This window comes from Rana temporaria, assembly GCF_905171775.1.
Source record: "Rana temporaria chromosome 2 unlocalized genomic scaffold, aRanTem1.1 chr2k, whole genome shotgun sequence".
Classification (NCBI taxonomy): Eukaryota; Metazoa; Chordata; class Amphibia; order Anura; family Ranidae; genus Rana; species Rana temporaria.
Genome location: NW_024404415.1, coordinates 607578 through 627753, shown reverse-complemented (window position 1 = coordinate 627753; position 20176 = coordinate 607578). Strand labels below are relative to the sequence as shown.

The following is a 20176-nucleotide window of genomic DNA, read 5'->3' as shown; positions in this document are numbered from 1 at the left end:
TGTCCGGAGGCACTTCACCCACTCTTGCTAGAGTGGCGACAAACTGTATCTACTACTACTGAGAGCAGGATTGCTCTGTTCATATCCAGGCCTGATACCGCAAAGTTCTCTCTCGCTTCATCAACCTTTTCTCCCTACCTCATGTTGATGTTGGTCGTGTTGGGCCGAGAAATAAAGCATTCGGAAAATCTCATTCGCTGATTGAACATTCGTTTACTGCTCTACTAAAATACGCCAGCTTGTGTTCCCTGGTGCAGACCTTTATGGGGAATAACTTAACGCTGGACGTACAACTTACGCGAACCTCGTGTAGCCTGTGTGGGGCGCACGCAGGTTCGCGAATTGCCGTATTTCCCTCATTTGCATGTTTGAATGGCTAATCAATGGGAGCGGCACCATGCACCCAGCCTAAATGTGCGCCCACCCTACTCCGACGTAAGCAAGCTACGTCCGCCGGGTGTAGCCTGATTTTAGGCGCATATCTTTTTGTGGGTCTGGCGCACAGATATGACGGCGCACATTTGCACTTACGTTGGCGTAACTTGTTATACGTCGGCGTAAGTGCTTTGTGAATCTGGGCCATAGTGTTTCATAATTCGGAGCCTCTAGGCAGGCTGGATTCATGGTCTGAGCGACTAAATTAAAGAGCTCGCGGGGACGGTTACGGGCTTTTGCGAGGATATTTAAAAAATTATATTTTTTTGCTTTAAAGATTTCTTTGTGATATTTTTTAGTGATTAGTTTGTAGATTGTGTGGTTTTCCTTTGTTGAGGTTTTTTCTCCAGGCAGCTTCTGCTCTTCTGCGTTCTTGCTTCAATAATGTGAGAGCGGCATTGAACCAACCAGAGTTGTTTTTCCGGGTTGAGCGTTCTGCGTTTCGGAGCGATTATGTCTGCGGTCTGTAGTAATGCTTTGTTGATGGAGTTGAGTGTTTCCACTGCTGTTTGACGTTGCTCTATTGTTTTTATTTGGTTTAATAGTGTAGTTTTGAAGAGTTCCGAGTGAAGCTTCTTCTGGGATCTTGTTAACGGGTTTGGCGTTTTTTTGAAGACGGCGTTAGTAGTTATTTTGAATTCGATTGCGTGATGATCTGTCCAGGGTAAGGGCCTATTCTCCGTTATGTTGAAGACCATATCCTGTTTGAAGATGAGATCGAGGGTGTGACCTGAGGCATGCGTGGGCGCACCTATCAGTTGCTGCAGACCTAGTCCTTCCAATTGGTCAATGCAGGCGTCGGCGACGGGATCCTGTGTAGAGTTGGCCCAGAGGTTGACGTCCCCAAGTAACAGGAGGTGTTTGGTATTTAAGGTGTAGGTCGAGATGAATTCAGTCAGTGATGTACAGAGATGCGTCTTTGGGCCTGGTGGTCTATAACACAGTAGTATGTGGAAGGTGTCCTGGGTGTCCTGGGGTGTTGTTTGGAGTGAGGGTTTCCATGAATGGCAATGTGCTCTGTAGATTTGGTTTGGTGAGCGAGAGGTGAGCCTTGTAAATCACTGCCAGGCCTCCTTCTCTTTGTCCCACTCTGTTTTCGGTGAAAATACCATAATTCTCTGGCACAAGTTCTGCTAGAATTGTAAATCTACTGTTAGCCAGCTTTCTGTGACGAAGTGGCAGTCAATGTTGTGTTGAATGATGAAATCGTGGATTTCCTGTCTGTGTTTTACTGCGGATCTTGCGTTGATCAAGGCGCATGATAACTGTTGTAGCTGAGCTGGCGCCATCCTGTTTTTGATGGTAGATTGACTGCCAGATTGCTGTCCTTCTTGGGTACCCCCTCTCTCTGGGCTCACGTTACTGCCTTCCTCTAGCTGGGTACCATCATCGGAGCCTTCAAAACGCTGCACATCCTCCTGCAGCATGTACCCAACACTGTGGTCAAACAGTTTCGGGGGACTCCTCAGGAGGACATGGTGGGGCTAGGGAAGGAGTGACTGATGCCATTGAGCAGAGGGAAGAGGCCACGTTGGCAGCTACTTTGCCAGACAAAGTACCCTGAGCCTGGGTGAGAGAGAATGAGGAGGATGAGGACGGCTTGGTCATCCACTCTACCAAGTTTTCGGCATGTTGTGGCTCAACACGGCCAGCTGCCGAAAAAAAGGACGAGCGTGTCCCACGGCCACGTGCTGATGAGGATGCACCGTGTCCACGACCAGCACTGTTGCCTCTAGACGCAGAGCCTGCTTGCCCTATTTTATCGGCTCGTGACTCTCTGCCTCTCCTTGTTGTCCTTCCAGACATACTAATGGCCTGCAGGGAGATGTAGCTGCACAAATACTGACAATACTTGCTGATCACTGCCTGTGGTATTAATATGAGAACACCAGCAATTGTATTCACGTAGCTTTAGGTGCACACTGTGCAGAGGACACAGTAGACCAAGTGAAAATACTTGCAGATCAGTCACTGCCTGTGGTATTAATATGAGAAATCCACAATGGTATTCACGTAGCTTTAGGTGCACACTGTGCAGAGGACACAGTACACCAAGTGAAAATACTTGCAGATCAGTCACTGCCTGTGGTATTAATATGAGAACACCAGCAATTGTATTCATGCAGCTTTAGGTGCACACTGTGCAGAGGACACAGTACACCAAGTGAAAATACTTGCAGATCCCTGCCTGTGGTATTAATATGTGGACACCACAATTGTATTCACGTAGCTTTAGGTGCACACTGTGCAGAGGACACAGTACACCAAGTGAAAATACTGCAGCTAGCACAATCACCTGCCTGCCTGTCAGTATATTAGGGAGAGCATACAGGAACGGATCTATCTAAACTCAATACAGTGTAAAAATATATATACCGGTACAACACCTGGGATGCATATATATCCTCTACACACTGTAACTGACTCGCCTGCCTGCCTGCTCTATCTAACTCAAAATAAATGACACTGTCTCTTTCTCTCTATCTGTCTTTAACCACCGCAACACACTACACAAGGCCGCCACGGAGGCGGCCTTATATAGTGTGGGGCGTGTACTAAACCCCCTGAGACATAATTGGCCAAAGCCACCCTGGCATTAGTTCGACTCGAACACGAAGCTCATCCCTAGTCCCCGTATTGATGGGGACAAATGCCTATTCCCCACAAGCCTGCCTCAGTGTTTGTGGGGGTCTACAGGCAGCTTATCAGAATCAGGCAGCACCCTTTAACAAGTGGGCCCCCAGATCCCGCTCCCCCATGTGAATGAGTATGCCTACTCATGCACCAAAAAATCAACAACCCAAAATTTGGGATTTTCTTTCACTCTCAGTGATAACAGTGACCAGGACAAATAGAGCGAGTGAATCTCCCTACTGAGGGCAAAGACAGCAATACAAACTGACAGAGGTTCTAATCCACCTTCACTCCATCCAACACTAAAATAAAATGTTGCCTTTAGTTCTGTCACAAGGCAGAACCCCCTGTGCCCCCAAGCACCCTCCCCATGTTGAGGGCAGGAAGCCTAGTATGGTTCAGGGAGGGGGCGCTCGCTCAGATAAGGGTCTGGTATGGATTTTGGGGTACAAAGTATTCCAACTGATTCACCCAAAAAAAAAGTCAAAAGTAAATAAAAACAATACACAGTTTTTGACAAGTTCTTTATTTAAACAAAACAAAACAAAAACATTAGGCCGGATTCAGATACATCAGCGCATATTTCTGCTGGCGTAGCGCATCTCATATGCGCTACGCCAACGTAACACAGAGAGGCAAGCACGGTATTCACAAAGCACTTGCTCCCAACGTTGCGCCGGCGTAACGTAAAATCGTAGGCGTAAGCCGGCCTAATTCAAAGTAGGTGGAAGTGGGCGTTATCCACTTAAATGATGCGTGACCCCATGCAAATGATGGGCCGAAAGAACGGCGCATGCGCCGTCCCATGGACGTATTCCAGTGCCCATGCTCAGAATCACGTCGAATATACTCCCTAAGATACGATGGCTCAATGCCTACGACGTGAAAGTAACCTACGCCCAGCCCTATTCACGTACTACTACGTAAACGATGTAAAATACGACGGTCCATACCTTACCATGACTTACACCTGCTTTATGAGGCTTAACTTTACGCCGGACGTACGACTTACGTAAACCGCGTATATTAATGCGCCGGGCGCAAGTACGTTCGTAAATCGGCGTATCTCACTCATTTGTATATTTGCAATGAGGCGGCCAGCGTAAATATGCGCCCAAGATACGCCGGAGTAGGAAAGTTACGTCGTTCGGAGGAAGCCTATTTTCAGGCGTATCTAGTTCTATGGGCACGGCCCTTAGATACGACGGCGCACATTTACACTTACGCGGCGTATCTGTAGATACGTCGGCGTAAGTGTTATGTGAATCCGGCCCATTGTTTTTATTATTGTAAATCGTCAATCATAATGGACGCTGGCCGACACACAAAAAAAAGAAAAACCCCACCCCCTGAGAAAACGACGCTTCTCTCTCATTTCTTGAGGACCTAAAACCCCAGGACAGTACAAATATCGCCAAACAAACCATTTTTGGAAAGTAGACAGTCCAAGGTATTTAGTAAGAGGCATGGTGAGTTTTTTAAAGTTGTAATTTTTTGTCATGATTTTTGGAAAAATAAGACGTTGAATTTTTTTCTCACAAAGTAACAATTTTAACACATTATTTCTCATGCACATGCATAGGTACTGTATACTTATAATTACACCCGAAAATACATTCTGCTATGCCTCCTGAATATGGGAATACCACATGTGTGAGACTTTTTCACAGCATGGCCACATAGAGGGGCCCAACATCCAAGGAGCACCTTCAGGCTTTCTAGGGGCATAGATGACACATTTACTGTCATTTCCTGACCACCTATCACATTTTTGGAGGCCTTGGAGCACCAGGACAGTGGAAACGCCCACAAAGTTACCACATTTTGGAGATTAAACAGCCCAAGGTATCGTTTAAGCGGCACAGTGAGGCCTTCAAAGACTTCATATTATTGCCACAAGATAAGAAAGAAAATGAAAAATTTTTTTTTACACAAAGTTGTCACTTTAATAAGATATTTTGCACACATAGCATGGACATACAAATGATCACACCACAAAACACATTCTGCTACGTCTCCCAAGTATAGAGATATCACGTGTGAGAATTTTTCAGTGTCTGGGCAGATTGTAGACCGGACATTGTATCTTGTGTATCACACATATCAACCAAATGTGTGAAAACCAATGTACAGTAAGAATCGCCTCTATACAAGTGGTCAGAGAATATAGCTTAGTGTAAAGTGACCTATAGTAGTCCCAGTTCCTATAAGCCAAGCAAGCATAGCCTACTAGTATGTGGTTGCCCCACAGAAATGCCATGTCCACTGACCTGGTGTCTTGTAGGTATGTAGTCAGTGGGGTGTGCAGATGGGTCAATACAGGCCACAGACAGAAACATGGTCAGCAAACAGGCAAAGGATTGGTCCAGGTAGCAGGCAGAAATGTGGTCAATAAACAGGCCAGGTGGCAAGTAAAGGCAACACTGCACTGGTGTGGAGGTGAGCAGGGACACTGTAACTGGTGTGGCGATGATCAGGGACACTGTAACTGGTGTGGTGATCAGAGACACAGTAACTGGTGTGGTGATCAGAGACACAGTAACTGGTGTGCCGGTTATCGGGAACACTGTAACTGGTGTGCTGGTGATCAGGGACACTGTAACTGGTGTGCCGGTGATCAGGGACACTGTAACTGTTGTCCTGGTGATCAGGGACACTGCAACTGGTTTGCCGGTGATCAGGGACACTGCAACTGGTTTGCCGGTGATCAGGGACACTGTAACTGGTGTGGCGGTGATCAGGAATACTATAACTGGTGTGGGGGTGATCAGGGATACTAAATGGTGTGGCGGTGATCAGGGGCACTGTAACTAGTGTGGTGGTGATCAGGGACACTAACTGGTGTAGCGGTAATCAGGGGCACTGTAACTGGTGTGGCGGTGATCAGGGACACTCTAACTGGTGTGGCGTAAATCAGGGACACTGTAACTGGTGTGGCGATGATCAGGATACTATAACTGGTGTGGCGGTGATCAGGGGCACTGTAACTGGTGTGGCGGTGATCAGGGGCACTGTAACTGGTGTGGTGGTGATCAGGGACACTGTAACTGGTGTAGTGGTGATCAGGGACACTGTAGCTGGTGTGGCAATGATCAGGGACACTGTAACTGGTGTGGCAGTGATCAGGGACACTCTAACTGATGTGGAGGTGATCAGGAAGCTGTAGCTGGTGTGGCAGTGATCAGGGAAACAGGAACTGGTGTGGCAGTGATCAGGGACACAGGAACTGGTGTGGCAGTGATCAGGGACACAGGAACTGGTGTGGTGATCAGAGACCCCAATTGGTGTGTCGATGATCAGGGACACTGTAACTGGTGTGGCGGTGATCAGGGACACTCTAACTGGTGTGGTGATCGGGGACACTCTAACTGGTGTGGCGTAGATCAGGGACACTGTAACTGGTGTGGCGTAGATCAGGGACACTGTAACTGGTGTGGAGGTGATCAGGGACTCTGTTACTGGTATAAAGGTTATCAGGGACACTCTAACTGGTGTGGCGATGATCAGAGACACCAATTGGTGTGCCGGTTATCAGGGACACTGTAACTGGTTTGCCGGTGATCAGGGACACTGTAACTGGTGTGCCAGTGATCAGGGACACTGTAACTGGTGTGCCGGTGATCAGGGACACTGCAACTGGTTTGCCGGTGATCAGGGACACTGCAACTGGTGTGACGGTGATCAGGGATACTATAAGTGGTGTGGGGGTGATCAGGGATACTAAATGGTGTGGCGGTGATCAGGGGCACTGTAACTAGTGTGGTGGTGATCAGGGACACTAACTGGTGTAGCGGTGATCAGGGGCACTGTAACTGGTGTGGCGGTGATCAGGGACACTCTAACTGGTGTGGCGGTAAACAGACACTGTAACTGGTGTGGGGATGATCAGGGGCACTGTAACTGGTGTGGTGGTGATCAGGGACAATAACTGGTGTGGAGGTGATCAGGGACACTATAACTGGTGTGGCGGTGATCAGGGGCACTGTAACTGGTGTGGTGGTGATCAGGGACAATAACTGGTGTAGCGGTGATTAAGGAAATTGTAACTGGTATGGCAGTGAATATGACTGGTGTGGCGCTGATCAGTCATTAGGGATACTGACTACTGACACTGGTCTGGTGACATTGTACTGGTGTGGTGGTGATCAGAGATAGTGAGTAGTGGTACTGCAATGCTTGGCAGTATAGCCAACGGGCTTCAAAACAGTGAATGTTCAAGAGTACACCTCTTTCTTAAACCTACACTGCGTAACCCTAACTAGGGGGTGATCTTATAGGTGTTTACCCCAGTAATCAGTAGTACACTCTTCCAAATCTTCTGCTGGCCTGCTTATTAGGGCCCAAACCTTGTGTTGGAGTGCCCAGAGTAGAATCTCTAAAAACTTATGCTCACTTCTATGGCTTGAACTGAATGGACTTTTTTTCAACCAGCCTAATGTTCTTAGTCAGCAACTCTGTCCCTCTTTTGGAAATTTGCAGTCTAAGGTGGCCAACGGCCTCTCGCCAGTTCTGTTTAGGATGAAGTTCTCCTTCTATCCACTAAGAAAAGGGGTCTAGCTCTCTTTCTCATGCTGCGGCTCCTCTGTGTCCCGTTCTTTAATTGAACAGCAGGCTTCTTGAAGTCCAGGTCTCACCCCGGTGCTCGGGTATAGAATCTGCTCATCACCTCCACGGCTTCCCGGCAGTAATTGCCCCTCTCTTCTTCCCAGGCACAGAAGGTCTGTAGCAGTGTCGGTCTCCCTCCATAAAGAGGGACCTTCCTTTCTATTAACCTGGAAAAAGGAAAGGGCCTCAATCCACCCTACTCAGTCTCTCTGTCTAGGAATTGTAGTTCTGATTAAACCTGTAATAATAGTCTCTTTGGTGAACTACACTCCCCAGAATCCTCCACGTTTCCTCTCAAACATCTTCAATAGTTCATGTCTTCACTTGCCCCTCCTAGTGGATGGAGGACAGTTAACATTAAGAAGTGATATGGGGGATAAGAAGCGCATAGCTCAGGGTTACATATATTTTGCAACTAAATAACATTTCTAATCAAAAGTTAATCACATGAGTCCCCCTTTACATCTGAATCCACAGAGTTCCCTTATACTGTGAAGGGGGACTCTGCAGTCTGTGATGTAAGGGAGAACTCTGGGGATTCTAACATAAGGGATGCTCTGGGAACCCTGATTTAAGGGGGAACACTGGGAACTCTGATGCACGGAGAGGACTCTGATGTAAGGTGGAACACTGTGGCCTCTGGTGTAAAGGGGAACTATGATGTAGGGGGTGCTCTGAGAACCCTGAATTATCTTGGTGTACCCACTCAGAGTCAGGAGAGAGAAGGGGGGAGACTTCAGTCACAGACAGGGATGGATGGTGAGCTCACTTACCCCTTGGCAGTCATCACCTCCCATCCAGATGTATCTGAGGCTGCTGGACTTAACATTTACGGCCCCCACTTTCCTTTTCTGAGGCACAGTGCCTGGGATTGGAGTGTGGGCAGACACAGAGGGGTAGGGGCAGGAGGAAGAGGAGCAGATGGAGCCCTCTCTCCTCTCCCATCTGTATGTGGGGTAATTGTTAGTGTTGGCTTTGGGCAGAGTGAAAGAGAGTGTAACAGATACTCTCAGCTTAGACAACTGCAGCCAGTAACCCTGCTGGGAGGCCATAGTCCGGTCTGAATAATGTGTCTGGGTTTCAGACAGTTTGAAACCCGAACACATGATTCCGAACCCGAACTGTCCGGGTAAATCCCGGACAGGTGGTAACCCTAGTTTGGAGTCATATTAAAAATTCCCAGCCATTAACACACCAGCTGAGGGGTAATTGGCTATGAACGGTGTAAGTTTACGGAGAATATGTAGGGTCGCTGGGGGGGGGGGGGGGGGGGATGCAAAGTCCCACAATCAAAGGTTCCAGCTTATCACACATTGCATGGAGGGACTTGTGGATCAGGACACTGACACCTCTAGAATATGACGAAAAGGTTGAGAGGTAATAAGGTCCCACCCAGGGCTTCCTGAGGGCCAGTGTCCTGCCCCCCCACTAAGTGAGTCTCCTGCAACACACACATGAGGATTATATTTTTTCAAGTAGTTAAAAACCAAAGACTTTTTGATCTTAAGGTCAGGCCCCGAACTATCCAAGATAAAATGGGAGCCATCAGAGTCGTTGTGACGGGAGTCACTTTGGGTGGGGGGTTTGTGCAACTCGGCTTACCTCGGAGAGCTCTGGGAACTCTGGGCCATATTCTCAAACAAGTTACGTAGGCGTATCAACAGATACGCCTACGTAAGTCCCTTTCCTATGTTTAAGTGTATTCTCAAACTGAGATACACTTAAACATGCCTAAGATACGACAGCTTGCGCCGTTGTATCTTAGGCTGCAATATTTACGCTGACCGCTAGCTGGCGGTCAGCGTAGAATATGCAAATGACTAGTCACGCCGATTCTCGAACGTACGCTTGCCCGCCGTAGTGTTTTAACGTCGTTTCCGTAAGCGATACGCGGCGTAAAGATAAAGATGCCCCCTAGGTGGCGTACTCAATGTTAAGTATGGCCGTCGATCCCGCGTCGAAATTTCAAAATTGAACGTCGTTTACGTAAGTCGTCCGTGAATGGCGCTGGACGCCATTGACGTTACAGTCAAAACAAATGACGTCCATGAGACGTCATTTAGCGCAATGCAAGTCGGGTAATTTACCCGACGGAGCATGCGCATTACGATCGGCGCGGGAGCGCGCCTAATTTAAATGATCCACGCCCCCTGCCTGGATCATTTGAATTAGGATGGCTTACGCGGGTGGACTTTACGCGATGCCGCCGCAAGTTCACAGGTAAGTGGTTTGGGAATCCGGCACTTGCCACTTAAACTTGCGGTGGAGTAACGTAAAGTACATACGTTCCGCCGCCTGAAATGTATGAGAATATGGCCCTCCGTGTCCAGCTTCCCTGCACCCTCTTATGTGTGAATCACCCTGTGTCTCTAATAGGGGTACAGGGTGACCGAGAAATCCACTATGATCTGTACTAGTCAGACTCACGGTACAGCCACATTGGAATGTTGCGTATATATATATATATATATTGTATATTGTCTCATTTTGTTGTGGGCTCTTTGCTGTGATGGTTTGGGGTGTGACTGTATTCTATTGTTATATTGTGGTGTCTGCCTCAACTCTTATGGGATGTGTAAAGCCGGCCATACACAGTCGAATTTCGAACAAACTTTATTTTCAAAATCAGAAAGTTCGTTTTTTTTTTTGTGATCCGCCACCATTGATTTTCGAAATTCGGCCGACCAAACCTTCATGTTGCTAAAGAAAAGAATTTTCGTGGCTGTAAATCTTCTTTTCTCTTCGGGAATTTTCTTTTCTTGCAAATGTGCAAATTTTTTTTTCTGTTACATTTCTCGCACGATTCTCCCATCATTGATTAGAAAATCGTTTGTTTTTCCAAAAATGTCCAACATGTCCGATTCCTCAGATTTGATTGCTGCACGAAAATCGGCTGTTGCTGCCGCCCACAAACGTGCGAAACTCGTACAAAAATTCTTAGAAACGATTTTCGAAAGAAAATTATTTCGAAATTCGAACCGTGTTTTGGCCGGCACAAGTGTGTTTGCTGTGAGGAAAGAGGGAGGGGGACTCCTCCAGCAGCCCCCCTGCTGATAAGACTGTTTACTGATGAGAAGTTTGAATACACCTGACCTGTGTTTCTATTGTTATTAAACAGTTTACCCCCCCTGAATCCAAGGGCCCAGATTCAGGTAGATCCGCGCAATATTTGCGTGGGCAAAGGGCAACTATTTTTGCTCTGCGCCCACGCAAATATTTCGATTTGCCCGCGATTCACGGAGCAGTAGCTCCGTAAATTGCGCGGGCGCTATGCTAATTAGCCGGCGTAAGGGCGCCTAATGTAAATGATCCCGCCGGGGGCGGGAATCATTTCAATTAGGTGCGCTCCCGCGCCGAGCGAACAGCGCATGCTCCGTCGGGAAACTTTCCCGACGTGCATTGCGGGAAATGACGTCGCAAGGACGTCATTTGCTTCTAAGTGAACGTGAATGGCGTCCAGCGCCATTCACGAATCACTTACGTAAACGACGTGAAATTTAAATTTCACGAGCGGGAAGGGCGGCTATACTTTAGCATTGGCTGCCCCTGCTATTAGCAGGAGCAACCTTGCGCTAAAGTCGCCGTACGGAAACTCCGTACCTTGCGTGCGCAGGGCCCGCGCAACTTTTGTGAATCGGTGGTAGTATGCAATTTGCATACTATACGCCGATCACAATGGCCGCGCCCCCTAGCGGCCAACGCAAGAATGCAGCCTGGGATGTGAAGGCATAAGGAGGCTTATGTCTGTCATATCCTAGGCTGCAGTCCGCGTAGCGATGTTCCTGAATCAGGGGCATTCGCTACGCGGGAGCAAAACAGCTATTGCGCCGCGCAACCTATGGTTGCGCGGGCGCAATAGCTTCTTGAATCTGGGCCAGTGGTGGGAGGGAGTGTCTCGGAGTTGAATATCTGTGTAACATGTGCTTGAATAAAGTGAGTCTGCTGGTTTTTACCCGACACTGAAGTACGGCTGGTGACTGGGGGGGGGGGCTAAAGAGTCTTGGATAGCGCTGGTTCTGGACAGAGGAAGCATTGACGGCGGACATAGTCCTGTTGAGGATGAGGGTTTGTCACATCGTATATGAAGAACCTGGGAGCACCGGATCAGTAATAATAACATAAAGATAGGGAACATCCATATAGAGAGAACAATCACTAGTATGAGAGCATAGATAGAAAGATCTCCATCGCCATCTAGTGGAAGAAGATCAGAGCTACACATTTTGCTTAAAAAAAACATCGAAAAAGGGAACAACAAGAAAATAAACAACATGGAGTAAGAACATTCACTCCAACAGTACCCCCAGCCCTAGGGTTGCCATCTGTCCGGGATTCACCCGGAAAGTCCAGGTTTTGAATCATGTGTCCGGGTTTCAGTTCACATTATTCAGACTGGAATGTGGCTCTGAACAGGGCCTGACAGGAGGGTGAGGGGGCACTATGTGCGTGGCATTACTATTCTCTTTGGAGTGCCCAAAGGTTTCTCAGGTCTGGTACATTCCTACAGTGTATACTAAAACTGTGGTGCTAAAGTGTTCGGGATTGTGGGAACCCTACCCAGCCCCCCCACTAGGGTTGCCACCTCATCCCTTTAAACCCGAACACATATGAATTACACAGGTTCTGAGGCTAATTTAATGCAGGAAAGGCAACAAGTGAGTTTATTTACCACCTTAATCAGCCACAGAACCTGTGTAATTATTATGTGTTCGCAGAGCTTTTTTTCTCAGAAAATAGGTGCAGGAACTCAACCACGATCCCGTTCAGTTTTCACAAACAGTAGAAGGGTCTTAAAGGGGCATTAAATACCAGGATTGCATAACATACAGAGTGCAGAGTTCAGGGGGTTACACACAGAGGGGCAGATTCATGTACAATGGTGCAGATTTGCACCGGCGTGGCGCATCATTTTTAGACTACGCCGGTCCAGCGCGGAGAGGCAGTTAGGTGATTCAAGAAACTTTTTTTGTCTGCGATGCCCCAGCGGGGTGGATTTTAGACGGCGTAAGGCGGGGTAAGGCCAACTGGGAGTCACCCTATGCTAATGAAGTGCCGACCGTGGCGCAGGGGTCACGCCGGGGCGCATCTTAGACCGCACATGCTCAGTGACATCCAGGGGTAAATGCCCCAATCTGCACATTCTCAGAACTGCGCCCCGGCGTGATCCCTGAGCTACGCCGACCCACTACCAAAGCCCAGTCCATGAATCAGCCCAGACTTCCGCCCTGCAGGTGCAAATGTACTGAAGCTTTTTTTTTTCTAAGCTAGGTGGTTTGCATTGTGGTGGGGCAGTTATGGCTGATGAGGAATCCTCAGGGGGGCGGATGACCAGCCCAGAGGAGAGGGCTGTAATTATTGAGGGCCTCTCCCAACATGGGGACCGCCTCTATGTGTTGTCCAGCAAGTGTTGTTGCTCAGTTCGTCTGTAACGCTGCTGCTTTAGCTGCTCTCCAGCTGACCTCTGCAAGTTTGGTGCAAAGTTACCCCTGCTTTTATGAGGTGTAACTTTGCACCGGAAATTTCAGCTCCGCTCACCGGGAGTAGCCTGCGCCGGTCATGCTTAAGTTGATGAATCGGCCCAAAAACCTCATTTGCATATTTAAAACACAAAAACCATGGCCGCGCCAGATCCGACCAGCGTAAATCTGTGGAAAGGTTACACCGAGGCGATGAAGTCTATTTGGAGGCGTAATCTGGTTCTCTGGGTAAGGCGCAGCGATCCGCCGGCGCAAATCTGCACTTACGCCGCGCATCTACCAAAAAACGGTGTAAGTGCTTCATGAATCTGGCCCAGAGTGTAGAGCTGTCACTTGTAAACACAAAAACTGGACTTCTGTATTTACAAGTGATTGTGGTGAGCAGGCACCAAAGGGTCTGAGCCAGAGGTGGTGGAACTGAGTTCCCCCAAGTTCCCCCTGAAAAAAAGCCCTGTGTGTTCGGGATTAAAGGGATGAGGTGGCAACCCTACCCCCCACCCGGCTCCAACCCCCAAACTTCGACATGCCTCCTTCCCAAAAAGAAACATGGCAACTGCCATTGAGGATTGTGAACAGTGGGACACCAAAGTGTCTCAGTACATACAAAGATTCCTCCTGTAAAATTCAAGGATTAACGGTCCCTGCAGATTGAAAGGCCTCCCGGAAAAATTCCAGGGGTACAAGACATAAGCCGGTTGCAAACTTTTCTTGAACTGTGTCCCCCCTTTGCCAGCAGGATATGTAGGAGTAAGGGTAGTGCTCTGAGTTAGAAGTGAGCCCAGACATGGAAATATCCTGGGGGGAATACAAAGTTATAGGCACCCTGCAGGCTCAGGCAGACTATCCCCCAACAAGTGGCAGTAGGGGGGAGTAACATGAGCATGGGCTAGCCATGCATAAAGAGAAAAAATATTTTATATATCTTACAGTTAGGATCAGCCTCTAGGTAGGGTCTCCAGACATTGCGATGCATCTTCAGGGGAGGTAAAGAAACGCACCGTCTCCCCATCTTGCACTCTCTGCTGGGAAGGGAACAACATACTATATTTAATTTTCTTGTTGTGCAGGTTGAGCTTCACATGGTCAAAGGAGCGAATTAGCTTCTGAGTGTCCCCCGAATAGTCGGGGAAGATCATGAGTTCCACCCCCTCAGGGCATCACATCTATCTTCCTTGCTTCTCGCAGGCCCAGATCACGGTCCCTGAAATTCAGGAGCTTCAGGATGAAGGTGCATGGAGGAGCTCCCAGGGGGCCCCTGGGTAGCAGGCATTCTATGGGCCCTCTCCAAATTACAGAACGGGACAAGCGGGATGAGGGTGCAGGTGTTCCATGAACGCAGTCGGGTTGGTCCCTTCTGCTCCTTCTGGCAGCCCCACAATGCGAAGATTATTCCACCTGTTGCGGTTTTCAGCGTCTTCTGCTCGTGCCTCCAGGGTCTTAATCTTGGTCTGCAGTGTGTGGAGGGAGGCAGTCTGCTCCTGCAGTGTATCTTCTATATCATCCTTGCGGCGCTCTGCCTCTGCAAGGCGGGAGCAAAAGCAGTCCATATCCCGGCGGATCAGACTGATGTCCAGCTGCATAGTTCTATCGTAACCATTTGGGTAGATTGGCGGGTATTGATCACCTGCATCAGGGCATGAAAGTTGAACTGCTCCCACAGCGCTGGGTCTCTGTCAGTGTCCTCCGTTTGGGATGCCATGTTAGTTGCAGCGGACGGGAAGAGGGCCCGCTTTGGCAGGAGTTTTAGCTGATTTCTGTGATTTGTGGCTGGTCAAGGCACCTTTCCCTTTGGTCATACCGGTCACCACCGATGGCTCGTCCCTTCCAGGCAGAATATATCAGCCAATGTGCAGGGGAAAAGGGCATAAAGCAGGAGGTTGGGAGAGAGCTCACTCAGTGTACGTCTGCTTTAGTGGCCATCTTGGACACGCCCTCATGCAGCAATTGTTTAATGGACATTGATTATGAGTTTCCACATAGTCTATAATTAAGTGAAATGAGAAAATGCCAAGTCATCTTCCTTAATTTCTCTGTAATTTCTCTTTTCTCACACAGACCCAATATGATGACCACAGCAATGTGCCCCCTCCGTGTCCTCCTCCTGTGGGCTCTTCTCTGTCCAGGCACAGGTATGTAAGAACATTATGTAGAGGTGATAATACGGTATTATTATCAGACAGAGTACATATCATAGATACCCCAACTGCAGTAATGTGTCCCCTCTGTGTCCTCCTCTTGTGTCCCCTCTGTGTCCTCCTGTGCCTCCTCTGTGTCCTCCTGTGTCCCCTCCGTGTCCTCCTGTGCCCCCTCCATGTTCCCCTCCTGTGTCCCCTCCATGTCCTCCTCCTGTGTCTCCTCCGTGTCCTCCTCCTGTGTCCCCTCTGTGTCCTGCTCCTGTGTCTCTTCCGTGTCCTCCTCCTGTGTCTCCTTCGTGTCCTCCTCCTGTGTCCCCTCCGTGTCCTCCTCCTGTGTCTCCTTTGTGTCCTCCTCCTGTGTCTCCTTCGTGTCCTCCTCCTGTGTCCCCTCCGTGTCCTCCTCCTGTGTTTTCTCTGTGTCCTCCTCCTGTGTCTCCTCTGTGTCCTCCTCTTGTGTCCCCTCTGTGTCTTCCTGTGCCTCCTCTGTGTCCTCCTGTGTCCCCTCCGTGTCCTCCTGTGTCCCCTCCATGTCCTCCTCCTGTGTCCCCTCTGTGTCCTCCTCCTGTGTCTCCTCCGTGTCCTCCTCCTGTGTCCCCCTCCTGTGTCTCTTCCGTGTCCTCCTCCTGTGTCTCCTTCGTGTCCTCCTGTGTCTCCTTTGTGTCCTCCTCCTGTGTCCCCTCCGTGTCCTCCTCCTGTGTCTCCTTCGTGTCCTCCTCCTGTGTCCCCTCCGTGTCCTTCTCCTGTGTTTTCTCTGTGTCCTCCTTCTGTGTCCCCTCCGTGTCCTCCTCCTGTGTCCCCTCTGTGTCCCCTCCGTGTCCTCCTCCTGTGTCTCCTTTTGTGTCCTCCTCCTGTGCCCCCTCCGTGTCCTCCTGTGCCCCCTCCGTGTCCATCTGTGCCCCCTCCGTGTTCTCCTCCTGTGGGCTCTTCTCTATCCAGGCAGAGGTATGTAAGAACATTATATAGAGGTGATAATACAGTATTATTATCAGACAGAGTACATATCATAGATACCTCGACAGCAGCAATGTGTCCCCTCCGTGTCCTCCTCCTGTGGGCTCCTCTCTGTCCAGTAAAAAAAACAAGGGGAGATGTGCCTCTAAGTGTTCAATTAAAAACAATTTAATAGAATCATCCAATTGGCAACTCACATGTGTACAGAGATAAAAGGGATGTCATCGGTGGGAAGTCAAGTTTCCCCGCTCCTGTCTTCGCAAGGCACTAGGATCCCCACTGGCCACCGTTGTGATGGAAGAACGGTGAAAGAAACCAAAGCAAGGCTTGGTGCGCAGGTGACTGGGTGGCATGAAGGGATGACCTCACCGGAGTGCATCGCGTTCTCGAGCATGCGCGCTGTGTGTGTTGCGTCAGCGGCGCTCTTTTCTCAAGCATAAGAATGAGAACATTATAAAGAGGTGATAATGCAACATTATTATCAGAGTACATATCATAGAAACCCCGACTGCAACAAAGGCTGGGTCAGTACTGAGCAAGCAAGGAACAGCAGGAATCTTAGCGCACAGGTTATCTGGTAAGAAGACGCAGCGCCAGCCACCAAAAGGGTAGGTATAAAAATGCTCCACATCAGGGATGCATGCCAATGCACTCCAAAGGCAACAAGCTGGTGCTTGTGTAACAGTGCAAATGGTCAGGAAGGGCTCAGCTCCTGGCTTCACAGTACAGTTACTATAATACTGAGCTGCAGATGCAGCCATTCTGGTCCCAAAGAGGGTGTTTCCAAAAAATAACATAACCAATCAAAGTGTCTGAGGGGTGTGCTGAAGTGTTTTATGATGTTCCAATCAATAAGCGCTTATTGCGATTATTTTTGTACCAAAAATATGTAGAAGAATACGTATCGACCTAAACTGAGGATAAAAAAATGCTCAGGTCAAGAAGGGGTGAAGTGGTTAGTAGAAGTCAATGCAAGTCGCCTCAAAGTAGTGCAGGAACCTTTTCTTAAGTTGGAGGGACTTGAATCACTCCTATCAGAACGGTTTCATTGCACTGCATGGAGAGCGACTTGTCGGGTAGCTGAGTCACATGACAGGTCGCCCCGGTGTGAACCCGGTCTAAGTGTCTCAAGAAATGAGATTGACCGTCAGCACATCAGGTGTGATCTGGGACACGTGGGCACTGTAGGCAGTGTTGCTCATCTTCCCTTAAAAAAGTAATTAGTTACAGTTACAAATTACTTGTCCAAAAAAGTAATTGAGTTAGTGACTCAGTTACTACATTGGCAAAGTAATTAGTTACTCAGCAAAGTAACTGTGTGTACAATATCATCATCATCACCTCCACATGCCCAGCAAATTCAATACTGTACAATATCATATTCCACCTCCACATGTCCAGCCCGGCCCCAGCCCCAGCCCCAGACTAGGCCACTCTCCCCCCCAGTACCAGACACTTCCAATCCAGTCCACACATGCCAGTCCTCACCTGCGCTGCAGTCTGAGTCTCGCCACGTCGCAGGGCCACGGTCGGTGCTGAGCTGAGTCTCTTTGATCCTCCGCGGGGGAGATGTCGGCGGCTGAGCTGACTCTCTCGTGACAGGCGGGCGGGAGACTCCAGGCGCATGCATGCGCCAGCAGGGCTGGCCCAAGACATTGTGCTGCCTGGGCCCAGGAATGAAGTGCTGCCCCTCCCTCTAAAAAATAAATAAAAATCTTACCGACAAAAAGGCCCCCACAATTATTTTATATCATGACAATTAAAACCAAAATTAAATTCATCAGTAAGTCAGATTTACATGCAACAGTGATGGTGGGGTTCAGACAGAGGCAGCAACGGTGGTGAGAGGGGGGGGGGGGTTAGACACAGGCAGGGGTGGTGGGGGGGAGTTTAGACACAGGCAGGGGTGGTAGGGGGTTATACAGAGGCAGGGGTGGTGAGGGGTTTAGACTCAGGCAGGGGTGGTATGGGGGTTAGACACAGGCAGGGGTGGTAGGGAGGGGGTAAGACACAGGCAGCAGGGGTGGTTGGGGGGTTTAGACTCGGGAAAGGGATGGTATGGGTGTTTAGACACAGGCAGGGGTGGTAGGGAGGGGGTTGGACACAGACAGGGGTGGTAGGGGTGTTAGACAGAGGCAGGTGTGCTAGGGGGGTTAGGCAGGGGTGGTAAGGAGATAGCCCTTGTAATATATTGCATTGGCCTCTAGGTGGCAGTATTGACCATATCATCTCCATGCGCCCTGGGCCGTCTTTGTATCACACCAGGTGGGCCGCAGCCAAGCCCTCTTGCTAAGCAGATTCTGGTATATTTCAAAGCTTTGAATGTCCTTACAACTTGGGACCATCTGGCTGTAACCGGGAAGCGAAATTCCAGATGAACTCATGTTGCCTTCCAATATGTCTTGTTATGCTGATGTCTTAGGAGTTCCCTTCACTGTAACTAAGGGGGTCAAGCCCAACCCCTGAGGGGCCAAGCCCAACCCCTGAGGAGCCAAGCCCAACCCCTGAGGGGCCAAGAACAACCCCCGAGGGGCCAAGCCCAACCCCTGAGGGGCCAAGCCCAACCCCTAAACAACCCCACACCTTATTCCCCTCTCCACCAAATGGTTTGGACCAGTGCACAAAGGAAGGTCCATAAAGACACGGAGGAGTGAGTTTAAAATTTCGTTTTTTTTCCTTGGTCACATGATGTATAGATGAACTGAATTATATATTACTTCCACACTAATAATGCTTCATGTTATTTAAAGGGATAGTAACCATGTATTCACTTGGATTCTTCAGCGGACATATTTATGTTTTGTGACATTGGGGTCCGTTCACAAAGATTTACCGCATGCGATGTGGGAATCACGTTACTCATTTGCGTAAATTATCGCATGCAGTAAACTAAGTCCAAGTCACCCAAAGAAAAAATAACGATTACAGCGGAACCTCGGATTGCGAGTAACGCGTTTCACGAGTGTTTCACAATACGAGCAATTTGTTTTTTTTATAATTCCTAAATCGGTTTGCGAGTGTTGTCTCGCGAAATGAGCAGGATTCGAGCCAGCATGTGGCCAGAGGTGCGGGGGCGCCGGTGACAGCCGGAACGGTTCAGAGCCGTTTGGAAATACTCAGAAACACTCGGAAATACTCCCTTTCCAAGGGTTTCCGAGAGCAGCCGAGCGGTCTCTGAAGATTTCCAAATGCATCTGAGCCATCTCTAAGTATTTCAGAGTCTCTCCAGCGCCCCCCCACCTCTGGCCACATGCGGTATTGCATGCAATAGAAGTCAATGCGGAACGAATTATATTAGTTTCCATTGACTTCTATGGGAAAACTCGCTTTGATATGCGAGTGCTTTGGATTACAAGCATTCTCCTGGAACGGATTATACTCGTAATGCGAGGTTCCACTGTATAGGGTATTTACCCCCCAAAAAAATGTTCTGGTAAATATCGCAAAAAAGTCCAATTCACAAATGGACCAGAGCATTAAAAAGCATGCAATAATTCCCACGCAGTTTTTCTGGCGATATCACATGTGGTATTTGTCAAAAAACAGCCTGGGGGTCCTCAGACCCCCCAGGCAGTTTTTTGACAAATAGCTGGTTGCTAAGCAGTGGGCCAGGAAGCTGGCTGCCGCCTCCTTAACAACCGATGATCGCCAGCTGTCAGTGGGCTTAATCGCTGACAGCTGAAAAAAAAAGCATAAAAAAACAGCGCAGGATCCCCCCAGTCCAGGGGTGTCAAACTGGCGGCCCTCCAGCTGTTGCAAAACTACAAGTCCCATGAGGCATTGCAAGACTAACAGTTACAAGCATGACTCCCACAGGCAGAGGCATGATGGGACTTGTAGTTTCGGAACAGCTGGAGGGCCGCCAGTTTGACACCCCTGCTCCAGTCCATTCCAGGCCCTTTGGGTTTGGTATGGTTGTTAATGGGAACTCCATGCCAA

General features: G+C 48.9%; 1 protein-coding gene across 1 annotated transcript in view; it reads left to right on the top strand.

Moving 5' to 3' along the window:
* Window positions 1-15208: 15208 nt before the first annotated feature.
* The window catches only part of LOC120921651, a 61400-nt gene continuing 56432 nt past the window's right edge, over window positions 15209-20176 (top strand). The window contains exon 1 of the mRNA XM_040334166.1: window positions 15209-15280. Within this exon, the coding sequence (XP_040190100.1) occupies window positions 15214-15280 (67 nt within the window). The 5' untranslated portion in view covers window positions 15209-15213. The remainder of the gene's footprint in view (window positions 15281-20176) is intronic.